The following is a 12,628-nucleotide window of genomic DNA, read 5'->3' on the forward strand; positions in this document are numbered from 1 at the left end:
GTTGTATTTTTTAATGCAACTTTTTTCACAACAATTTGTTTGATATAAGCATTAATTGGCATACACCCTGTTGAGGACATCTGTAATGTAAAATCTTACTCATGCACACACACACACACACACACACACACACACAAAATACAAACCACGATAATAAACCCAATGTCATTCATCTTAATTTAGATATATTTAAAGGGCACGCACATGCATTTCTTCATTCTTTTCTCTGTCTCTTTCTCTCTCATCCCTCTTTTGCTCCACGCCACACGCAGCACAGTAAGCCAACACCAGCACTGTGATCCCAGGCTGTGCGGCTCTTAACCAGAGATGACATCACCCACCCCTCCAGCCTTCCTCCATTTTCTCAAACAAAGCCCAGTCCAAACCCAGATCTATAATTACAGTCCTAATCTGTACACTGCCAGAGGCAGTATAGACCTCGGGTTTGGGGCTCAGCCAGCCTCGCAAACATGCGCACCCAGTTTGGGCTACAAAAGGCCAAGCAGGATGGAGAATGGTCAATGTCTGAATCCTAATTTGAGGGCCAAGATGCTGGTTTAACCAGCCTGCCATGGCACACTCCGCAGAATAAGTACTGAAACGATTTATTCAACATGAAATACTGGTAAATGTGATGCTATAATATGATTGTATCAAAACTCAATTTTAAAAGTTCTAACAAGTGAATTTTGACAATCATGTAGCTATCTTTGCACTGCGTATTACACAATCCATTTGCCATTCAAGGACTCGTGTAATCACCCCGTATGACTGACATTTATAGCTATACATGGGGGTTGGGGGTGCAGGCATTCTGAACACAGGAATTAAGGCTTCTACCAACCATGACTGTAATGATACCCTTTCAGTTGTGAACAGCATTTCACATTAAAATTCTTTATAACACACAGAGGAATTTGCTTGTGTTAGTGATTGTCAATCCATGTACTAACATTCCAAGGAAAACACCAAAGTTGTCAGACAAATATATGACGAAGTTGGTGCATAGTTACATTTTTCAGGTATACAGTGGCTTTGGGCTTGAGTAATGGAGAAAAGCTATTTATTTTGCTACAGTATGGATTCAGTTACAATACACTTCCTTCCAATAAGTGCCACTCCAGCTATTAATCTTAAAACTTCCAATAAGACTAAAACAACACTCCAACTATTTATCTGGAAACCTAACTTTTGGTCTCACTACTTATAGATGGGCAACTTCTACTCTGAAGTTCAGTTTTGTTTCTTTTGTAATTGGTGTTCTCACCAGTGTTGGGGAATAACTAATTAAAAATAGCGGCACTACTAACTTAACTACACTTTAAGTAGCGGGACAGTTGTCCAGCTGTTTTCACAACAGTGAAGCTTTTTCAGTAACAAGGTTCTTTTTCGAACATGTTGCAGTGTTGCACGACAAAACGCTATGTTTTGTCAATGCAGTAAAAAGTCTAAAACATTTAACGGTGCTGTAAGCAATTTTAGCCATTAATGATTAGAATAAACCATTCACCAATTCACTTATCAGAATAATGAACTAGTTCAAACAAACAATTCACAGATTCATTTGAGCCCCTGCACAGAAGTCAAAGCATCTTCTTAGGTAATATAGGTAACATTTTACAATTAGGTTGTATTTATTAACATTAGTAAATGCATTAGGTATCATGGACTAATAATGAACAATATTTGTTACGGCATATATTCATCTTGGTTAATGTTAATTTATGAAAATCCAATTGTTCATTGTTTGTTCATGTTAGATCATAATGCATTAACTAATATTAACATATACAACTTTTCATTTGAAAAATGCATTAGCATATGCTGAAAATAACATTAACCAATATTAATAAGTGATGTAAAATTATTGTTCTATGTTAGTTCGCCTTAATGAAGTTAACTAATGTTAACAATTACAATCTTATTGTAAAGTGTTACCACAAAATATAAAACATTTTATGAATGTATTTCTAACGTTGCCAGCCTATAGAGATCTTCATTGTTTTTGTGCCAGATAAATATTGTTTTGATTGCAAAATTAAATATATTCTTTAATAGCTTAAATGTTGTTAGCTAGACTGTTTGTTGTTAGTAGCTTGCAGTGTGGCGAAATACTTTTTTAAAGAGTAACTTGTCTGTAGTTTAGCTACTTTAAAGGGGTCATGACATGCCTTTTATTTCATTATTTTAATATGTTCTTTAAAGTTCATTTATAAATTTTCCACCCTCATTCTGATCCTCTGTCAGAAATGCTTGGTTTTGGTGCGGCTTCTCCTTTAAGACTTGACAGTAAACGCCCACTGTTATGATTGGCTCTCTGCTCTTGCCTGACCTGCTCTTTCCTTGTCATCTCAATGCTGACTTCTACTGTGCAGGCTACGGACGTGATAAGGTAATGTAGGCACTGATGTGTTGTTGTGGAGGCAGTCAGATGCAAATGTCTACCACGGTATGACATCAAAATGTGGAGAAAGTAAAGAACGAGTTGTTTTGGCAGCTTGGTTTCAACAAATGCTCTTTTTGCAGTGAGGAGGAAGTTTTGAGTTCTGAAACTTACAGTATGTTTTTATAGTGCAATGGCCCCTTATATGTTAAAAGATCAAGGAAAATTTTATTTCTCATGTCATGACCCCTTTAAGTTAAGAGAAGCTTAGGAAGCTACAGCACAATTTCAAAGTAGCTTCCCTAACACAGGTTCAGAACTTATCTTTATATAATATCCTTAAATATTTCAGAAACCTCAGATATAGTCAAATGTTTTGAACCACCATCATTTCTCCAGTTGCATGAGGCAGGAAAAGCTTTGGGTCTGCTTTACCAGTCTTTTTTTAATCTTATTTTATCTTTTATTCCAAATGGCAGTAGTCCTAAAAATGGATTTCCATCATTATTAACATCAGTCCAAAAGAAAAACCCATGACAAACACAACTCTTTTACAGTGACTGTTCAGGCTAATTTCTCCAGGGCAAACCTCAGGTGTGAGCAACATATGAGGGGTTCTTCCAAGGTCTAGCGAGCCAAGAGTGGACAGCACTATGTTCCATTGCTTCTTCCAAAGTTCCGCTTCTTTTCCAAGAATCTCCAGTCCCTGCCAGGTCATATATTGTGCTGTCATGTACTTGCTCTAATGAAAAGTCATGGGAGAGAGTGCATATGCATATGTACACTTTTAAATACATTAATAGGCACTGTGTTATTAGACAATAGATACTGCAAGTTTATGCAGTCTGCGCATGTTTCTGCATATAGGATCCACTATATCCAGTATTTCTAGCATTATAAAATAATACAGTGGGTTTCATTAGCAAGCTTTTAAGCTGATGTGTTTGTGTGGTTTCAGTATTTACGTCTAGCAGTATATTGGGTGGGGGATATAATTACTTTTTTATGAAAACAAGCTTATCGTGCTTAGTAACTCAACAACTGACCAATGAAAACATACTGTCGTCCAAAGCAGATTTTCAGTGATGTTAAAGTGGAACAAAATCTTCTTCCTGTCTGTTTTGCATATTTATAAAAAACATTAATTTATCTCAGAATATTTATTCAAAGACACACAATTCATATTGTGGTTGATTCCTCTTCTTCTATGCCAAAAACCCACATTTTCACCGAGACATTTAATAAATTGCCTGTTTATTGTTATTAAGCTCTTGAGGCCAATGTTGCAAATTCTTGCCAGGAATTATTAATAAAAGTCATGGAACACATTAAATGATAATATTAAGGTGGAATTTACTTTGGAATATCTCTTTGATTTGGAGTAGAGCTATTTGCATAGTTGAAATTGTCAGCTATTGATGGATGTTATAAATTATGTATCATTCGATCTCTTTACTTACAAAGAGCACCTCTAGCCAGGATAAAAGGAAATTTAGCCTGAGGAAACAACCCCTTGCTGTTTATCACCCCACTGATACAAATCTGAGGAGCCATATTAAATTTATATTGTCCTATTTAATTGACAGCCAGGTTATGGGACAGGCAGTCAAGCCAGTCATTCTTTTTTAAGAGTTCAGTTCTTTTGGATGGTCATCATCTCATTTATTATCCCTCACAGATACAGATTCACATATCTGAGCCCAAACTTGCTGACACTGAATGGAAGAATATAAGAGAAAATATATGACTCATAATCAGATGTGTCTCTGCATGCAAACTTACTCATGACTGCATTTATTTCTCCCCATTAAACGTAAGTAAAGTAATAAAATACACTTGACTAAAACAATGAGCAAAGTCTCTTTCAAACATAAGGGAGGACAAACTACCACAAAAAGACCAAATACATAATTTTGCGAGTCATCTTGACTTGATCTCTTCAGAAGTTATTTAAAGGGATAGTTCATTTAAAATAACAATTCTGATATAATGTACTCACCTTCACGTTGATCGGAATGTGTATGACTTTCATTCTTCTGTGGAGGACAAAAGGAGATGTTAGGCAATGCCATGCGAGTTTGGAATAACATGAGGGTGAGTAAATGATGAAATAATTTTAATTTTAAGAGAGCTATCTTTTAATACACAGCATTTATTAGACATCTACAGATATTCAGTGAAATTGCAAATAAAAAAATACAAAATGGAGAAAGTTACACCCGAAACGCTGAAGAGACACAGATGCATTTTCCTTTCCATGTTCCCAGCATTACTCTGGTTCAGTACAATTTGTAAACAGCTCTAAACACATACATACACCCCATTAGCTCTCCATTAATGAGACTCTTTAAAGATTCCTCTCCTGTCCTTCAAAAGCCTCTCCATCCCTGATCTATGCCATTAGGGCTAGCAAGACCTCCCAAAGCTCATTTCCCCAGACATTACTAAATAACGCTATATGTTTCCACAAGTCTCCTTCAGCCTGGCAACCCAGAGTCAAACTATTGGTGCAATTATACATTGTTCTGAGAGTTATATAATTGGGGAAGGGGAATTTGAAGCCTACTTAATAGCTTTGGTAAGCTTGTGTGTGTGTGTCTTTAACAGCATGTGTGTACATGTGCTTATATGTGGTGAGAGAAGGACAGGGAGATGTTCAATAGAAATACTTTCAGTATGTGTACATGTTTAGAAAATATTAAAGGAATAGTCCACCCAAAACTGAAAATTCTCTTCCTTTCTTCTGCAGAACACATATAAAGATTTTTGGAAGCTCTGTTGATCCATACAATGCAAGTGAATGGTGACCAAAACTTTGAAGCTCCAAAAATGACATAAAGGCAGCATAAAAGTAATCCATACAACTCCAGTGGTTTATCCATGTATTTTGAAGCGATTTTTGATGAGAACAGACCAAAATATATCTATATATAGTATATTAAATATAATATTAATATAATATAAATATAATATGCCATTGCAGTCTCATTGGCGATCATGATTTCAAGCTTGATTACACTTCCTAGAGCTCTGCGCATGTGTCAAGCACTAGGAAATGTTATCAAGCTGGAAATCATTATTGAGCCAAGATGAACAGAGGGAAAGGAATCATATTTTGGTCTATTCTCACCAAAAATCGATTAGATCACTTCAGAAGACATGGATGAATTTTATGCTGCCTTTATGTGCTTTTTGGAGCGTCAAAGTTTTGGCCACCATTCACTTGCATTGTATGGACCTACAGAGCTGAGATATTCTTCTCAGAATCTTTGTTTCTTCTGTAGAACACAAATAAAGTCATACACATCTGGGATGGCATGAGAGGGAGTAAATGATGAGATAATTTAAATTTTTGGATGAACTCTTTAATGCATATTATTAAAATTAGATTTATAAATAGATTGTTGACCTCTTGAACTGAAAAAAATAAAAAAATAAAAAATAAATAATTAAAAAAAAAAATATATATATATATATACATATATATATACAGTCTTGTAACTCCTGTTTTTCATTAGACAAAAGAGGCTTCCTGTTTTACCATACCATTGATCTGGAGTCTGAACACTCATTCGTCCCAATGGAAATCATTTCTGTTGTTTCCCAATAGCTTTGTCTGTGGGGTCAGTCCTGTCCCATTGCTGTTAAAAACTCTGACAACTAGAAAAGTGCAAAAGAGGCTTCGTTTATTTGTCTCTAGAGTTCATATCAGCAGTACAATCTGTGGACAGCTGTACAATAGAGCATTAACAGAGACAGTAACTTATGAAACAGCCATCTGACTCCCTGCTGTTAGGGTTTAACTCTTTCATGACTCAAGCCTATTTTACTCCTTTCAGAAGACAAACTAAGTGGGAGCCCAAGATTATGCTTAAAATGAATCCCAGTTACAGAAATACGATTTTCCATGCACTGCCTAAAGTAAAGGATTCTTCTTGAGGTATGTCTGGTAACTTCTGTAATGCTGCTCTGGTTGTTGAGGCAAAGGTTTTGTCATTTCCCCTTTGTGGCACCCTCTGCTTTCATGATAAGTCCCTGTTGTCGTTTCAGGAATTTGGAAAACACTGCGTGAGTGGAATGAGAGGAATTTTGCGCCTTTCTCAGTCTCCAGTCTCTCCGTTTTCCTCTCTTTGCTTCAGGTCGTCAGCATGGCGCTGCATGGCCCTTAAGTTTTTCTTGTGTTTTTTTGAATGGTGACCAACAATAACAACATCCCATAAACAATGGAGTTGGTTGATGGGTGGTGGTGGTGGGAGATGAAGTGTTATTGCATTTGGCAGCTGCTGCGCTGGCAGCCTCTCTGCTGAGGGTTAGCAATGTGCTCTTTGTGGTAGTGAGGAGATATTTTGTCAGTTCTTGGATATACAGCAGGTCTCGCGGGACAGAGGACTCTGCATCCTCTAGTAAACCCACTCACTCTTTGTTTCTTCCTTTGCTCCTTTTTCAAATGCATTCAGTTTAACAGGCACAATCCACCTTGAGTGTAACTTTTGTTATGTACAATATTTTTCCTCATGCACATGTATCAGTTAAAGGGAGAGTTCACTCAAAAATGAGAATTCTGTCATGATTTACTCACCCTCAAATTGTTCTAAAACTGCATTACTTTCTTCAAAAAGATGACTGAGGCTGTCAGTCCATAAAATTCTGCCTAATATCTCCTCTTGTTTTCCATGGCAGAAAGTCACACTAAAAAATAAATAAATAAATAAATAAAGAAATCTTTGTTTGAATTCAATTCTTTGATTCAATCATAGACAGTGGTTTCACGTGTTTGAAAAAAGTTCTTTAATTTAGATTACCATGTAATCTCAATTTAAAAATTTCAAGTAGAGGGAGCCTAATTAAATTTAACTAACCCAACCAAATTAGCCATGTTAAATTAACATTAATTAATACAAAATTTGTGTCACATACTAACTAGTACACTGAACGCTAGCATGCTGAATGCATGCTAAAAGGAAACACTATGCTTTGATTAGCATAGCAATCGCTCTCTGAGATTTGTACCTGTCCTCAAACTATGCTTATGCTCCAATATTCACCGTAATGGTAACCCCCCAAACTCCAACAACAAGAACTCAGCACAACAAAACATTAAACACTAACAAGTACAAAGACACATTATATAACACTTTAATTTTAACATTTAATCTCCCTATCGAGTGCCATGCATAGCATGCTGGGAATTAGAAATCCCCTGCCCAGTTTCACTTAACCAAACCAAAAATATTTAGGTTGTCCCAACACAAATAGATAAAATAAAGCTTGAAAGCGTTGAAACAACTCAGTTAATTTCATTTGGTTACATAAATGTTTAAGTAATATGAACAAGGGTGGAGTGCAAGATTTCTTTTTTTTTTTTTTTAAGAGCATACAGGTTTGGAACAACATGAGTCTGACAGAATTTTCATTTTTGTGTGAACTATCCCTTTAATATCACACTAATAATGCAAAGTTCAGACAGTTTTCCTGGTGTACTTCTTAATTCATCTGCAGAAATGAAAAACTTACAAATGGTCTCTGGTTCTACTAAGCACAATGAGATTTTACGCTTTAGCCTCCATGGCTGAACCTGATATCATGATTTGATGAAGAATATATGGAGTTAACATTAGGCTAAGTCTATGCATTACATTGTTGGTCTTTTTTATTGGACCCTCACTCACAAAGCACTTCAGTAAAAAGGGTCAGGGCCTTGGGCTTCGCCGGTGCACAGGTGCTGCTCCAGTCCTGTTGCCATGACAACCGGACTAGGTTGGCACAAGGTTCTGGCCGAGGTGTGTGCTGCTCTCAGGGCACAGATTTTGTTTCGCAACTTTTTTGAGGGCCCACGGACTCTTCAAACTTTCAGTGCCAAAATAGCACGAGAAATCTAATGAAGAGCAAGTTAGAGCAACAATGATATTACAAAATCAGGGCTGAGTTTAATGATGTTATGATTGTGTATAAATACATTTTCACTCTATGTTCTCCAATATCAGGACAAATATCAAGAACAAAGCCCTGGTGTCCATAATTTGGGATGGTTTTAAAAGACACTTTGCACTTGAGTATGCAACAGGAATCTAAAACTAAAGTATGTCTAAATAGCTAATGTTATATATCCCTATTATAGTACTCATGAATGTAGTAGAACTACAGGACTGATATCTTCAAACACATTCCCACATGGTCCATTGTTGTCAAGGTGATGTGCATCATCTAGTGGTCAGTCTTTGTAAATAAATAGGAAGCTCGAGGAAAGGTTCAATATATGGGTTTTATTCACTTAATAGTCCATCATCCCATAAATACATTTGAGTTAATAAGCACTATGCTGTGATAGTGATTTATCCACAGAATATTTTAAGTGTTAACCAATATGTACATATTTTGTTGAATGATTTAACAAGCAGGAAAAAAAAAAAAGAAAAAAAAAAAAAATCGATCAGCCATTCTGATTTCAATCAGCCCATTCTCCTTTACAAAACTCACACACACACATATACACACAGAAAGCTTTTTCCATTCTTAAAGCCTCATTATTAGGTGCATGGTTGTACAACATCAATGTTTGTGTCTCTTCCAAAGCACTCAAACAGTGGAGTCTCAGGCTTCTTCTTGAATTCTGTTCCATTCCTACATGCATCATGACTTTGGCTTGAAGGGATCCGACCAGATTTTCACACCTAATTCAAAAAATGGCAATTATACAGTATATATACACTACCGGTCAAAAGTTTTGAAACACTTGACTGAAATGTTTCTCATGATCTTACAAATCTTTTGATCTGAAGGCGTATGCTTAAATGTTTGAAATTAGTTTTGTAGACAAAAATATAATTGTGCCACCATATTAATTTATTTCATTATAAAACTACAATTTAATAAAAATATAAAAAAAAGTTTTTGAAATTGATGACTAAATTAATAATAATAATAAAGAAAAGCTGCCAATATGTGCCCAACATAGACGGGAACTCCATCAATACTGTTTAAAAATCATCCCAGGGTGATAATCCTTCAAGAAGTTGGTTGAGAAAATGTCAAGAGTACATGTCTGCAAATTCTAGGTAAAGGGGGACTACTTTGAAGAAGCTAAAATATTACACAGTTTTGATTTATTTTGGATTTTGTTTAGTTACAACATAATTCCCATAGTTCCATTTATATTATTCCACAGTTTTGATGACTTTACTATTATTCTAAATGTGAAAAAAAATTATAATAAAGAATGAGTAAGTGTTTCAAAACTTTTGACTGGTAGTGTGTGTGTGTGTGTGTGTGTGTGTGTGTGTATATATATATATATATATATATGTGAGAGAGAGAGATTTGAAAATGATGTCTGTTCAATAATGTACATAAAATGCTCATTCATATGGAATGGAGAAACTGAACTCCTACAATTAAGTGAATTGTTTTTTCAAAACAATGAAAATGTTTTATCACTATTCACTCAATTCACAATTCAATACAGTGTTTTTTCAATCCTGATTAAAGCTAAAAGGACTAAAAATCTGAATAGAGATACCCTATGAATGACTTAAGCCCATAATGCCTATTTAAATGTTTGTAATGAGGCAAATCATATAGGTTTCACTAGCTTTGACAATAGCAGGGGCATGTTGCAAAATATTGAGCAATATATGTATACCTCAAAACCAGGGACTAAGAACGGTTCAAGGAACAAATATGAAAAATTAACTACATTTTTTGCAGTCCTTTTCAATTGTTCCAGAGAGAAAACTTTATTTTAAATGCTGGTTACCATTTAATAACAGTTTAATTTTGTTCCAGTAATTTTTTTTATGAAACCAAAAACTAAATGGTTTATCACAGTACAGTATTCCTGTTGCCCAAAAATGTGGCTTCACTCTTTTTAGTATAACATGATAAGCATGTGCTTTGATTCTGATTTGACTTTGACATGCTGTGACATGTTGAAGACCACGTATATATAATTACTACATTTGCATGCACAGTTAATCCAGATGCAAGCAAATATATAGAGGTAAAAAGCACATTTCACAGTTGTTTCCAAGTCTTCACTGAATTATTGTTAGATATGATGCATTAATACAGATTTGATGCTGCCCAGTTTTGACTGAGAAGCAGATCAGTAATCAAAACAAATAATTAAAATAAAATAATAAAGCAATTATTAAATAATCAAAATTATTTGGCCCGCATAAGATGACGTTTAGTCCAGACGTGCCCATGCAGTGTGTGTGTATGCAGGAAAGAGAGATTTTGACTATTAACTGATTTTAGACGGCCAGATTTATTTTTAAAATATTTTTGAGAATATATTTAATATTAAGAATACATTTATTGAAAATATGTTATTTTATACAGGCAACTGTATTCCCCCATGGGGGAAAATTTTTTGCTTATTTTAGCTTATTTTGTTGAGGCAAGTCCCTTACTTTGAGCTTGTTTTTCCAGACCAGGTCCCTTGTTTCTCTTGCTAGATCTGGCAACACTGCAACTTTTATATCTCACACCCTTTGCACATACTACATACTACTAAAAATAGGGGCCTGGGTAGCTCAGTGGTAAAGACGCTGGCTACCACCCCTGGAGTTCGCTAGTTCAAATTCCAGGGCATGCTGAGTGACTCCAGCCAGGTCTCCTAAGCAACCAAATTGGCCCGGTTGCTAGGGAGGGTAGAGTCTCATTGGGTAACCTCCTCGTGATCGCTATAATGTGGTTCGTTCTCGGTGGGGCGCATGGTGAGTTGAGCGTGGTTGTCACTGTGGATGGCATGAAGCCTCCACACGCACTATGTCTCCGTTGCAACGCGCTCAACAAACCACGTGATAAGATGCGCAGGTTGAGGCAACTGGGATTCGTCCTCTGCCACCCGGACTGAGGCAAATTACTACGCGACCACGAGGACAAACTCTTTTCTGCCAAATAACAACATGGTTACCACAACTACTAAAAGTACCACAGTTACTACTGTGAAATCAAACATTTATAGGGGATCTCTTTCAAACAGAGCAAGAATCTTTCAGAGTATTTCTGTAATTTTGTTTAATACCTTTCTTTATGTCATTGGTGTCAAATACCAAAATAAATGTAGCAAAGTTATATTAAATGTAAAAAAATTTTTTCGAAACGATAACTGCAATAATGGCACTTTGGAGGAAACTAAGGCTAGCAAGGTATTTTGTTTTGTAAGAGAATGCAGAAAGAGCACTATTTTAATCAGACAGACATCTGAAGTAAATGAACAAGACTCACCAACAGGCTGAACATCTGCTTGATTTATTCCAGCTCGATTCATCTTCTGGACCTGCTCTGTTGACATAAATAAATAAGTAGTGAATGTTTGCACAACTAAACATTTAGCAAATGTTCAAACTGCACTCAGTAATATTTTTAACATGTTCTCTTGGACTTGGACACTTGTTTTGCAACCAGCGCCATTGTATTTATTCACTATTCACAATTAGCCATTATAAATGTTAACCATGACTGAAAGCTTACAGAGATTAATCCAGTAGTATTTGGCTGGTCACATGATTCCAAAATGGCAACCCCCATAAGGGGACCCTCGCCATGTAAAATAAAACAGCTTTTATAAGGTAACTGATATGACTTGAGTCCTCATCTCATGTGAGTGGTCATGATTTTATACATACATTTCAAAATTTCAATTAATTTATTTAGGAGTAAACCTTTTTAATTGAGGAAGAAATTCTGAGTGCACCTTTAAGAAACTTCACGTTTTCGAGATAGCCTCACAGGCCCTTTTACATAAAATAGCTAGGAATGTTTTCACTAGCTAACCTGACTTTAAACTGATTACGAGATTATTGGAATAAAATGTACCACAATTTGACGTGACGTATGTTATTTTGGTACATTTTGTAACACGAGAAGCGTTATGCAGCGTAATGATAGACTTACTGTAATCTTCACTGTGAGTGAGAGGATGGAAAAATATAGGATAAAAAGCAACTGCAACAGCTGCAATGAACCCTCCAAATATAAGCGTTATCCTTTTATTACTGGACATGATTGTTACATGTTCACCTCATCCGAGAAGGACAGGAATAACCTCAATCATGCTGTTCCGGGGTAAAGTTCACATATTAACAAGTCTAACGTCCATTATTAGTTAGACCTCGCTATATTTAAAAATACACTTTTATAAAAAATTAAAAAAATATGCGGAATGAAAAAATATTGTACGTTTATATTTTAAAAGGTTATATTTTCACTGTATGTCATTTTGTTATTTAACAGCAGGAC

At 35.6% G+C, this 12,628-nt stretch overlaps 1 protein-coding gene and 1 long non-coding RNA gene across 2 annotated transcripts; both read right to left on the reverse strand.

The window, feature by feature from the left end:
* Positions 1–1,692: 1,692 nt before the first annotated feature.
* On the reverse strand, positions 1,693–6,564 carry LOC127448355 (uncharacterized). Its single transcript, XR_007898506.1, has 3 exons — positions 5,930–6,564; positions 4,383–4,419; positions 1,693–3,125 (listed from the first exon to the last, which is right to left on the reverse strand). It is a non-coding gene; the product is annotated as an uncharacterized LOC127448355 (long non-coding RNA).
* A 2,061-nt stretch (positions 6,565–8,625) lies between these two features.
* smim20 (small integral membrane protein 20) lies at positions 8,626–12,448 on the reverse strand. Its single transcript, XM_051710794.1, has 3 exons — positions 12,284–12,448; positions 11,615–11,671; positions 8,626–9,054 (listed from the first exon to the last, which is right to left on the reverse strand). The coding sequence occupies exons 1-3, from the start codon at positions 12,390–12,392 to the stop codon at positions 9,014–9,016; spliced, it is 207 nt and encodes a 68-aa protein (XP_051566754.1). The 5' UTR covers positions 12,393–12,448; the 3' UTR covers positions 8,626–9,013.
* Between the last annotated feature and the right edge of the window lie 180 nt (positions 12,449–12,628).

Source organism: Myxocyprinus asiaticus, chromosome 1, assembly GCF_019703515.2.
Source record: "Myxocyprinus asiaticus isolate MX2 ecotype Aquarium Trade chromosome 1, UBuf_Myxa_2, whole genome shotgun sequence".
Lineage (NCBI taxonomy): Eukaryota > Metazoa > Chordata > Actinopteri > Cypriniformes > Catostomidae > Myxocyprinus > Myxocyprinus asiaticus.

Coding starts and splice junctions, on each gene's coding strand:
- smim20 (XM_051710794.1), bottom strand. CDS start 12,392: ATGTCCAGTAATAAAAGGATAACGCTTATATTTGGAGGGTTCATTGCA. Junction 11,672..12,283: donor CACTCACAGTGAAGATTACA/GTAAGTCTATCA, acceptor TTATGTCAACAG/AGCAGGTCCAGAAGATGAAT. Junction 9,055..11,614: donor AGCAGATGTTCAGCCTGTTG/GTGAGTCTTGTT, acceptor TTTTTGAATTAG/GTGTGAAAATCTGGTCGGAT.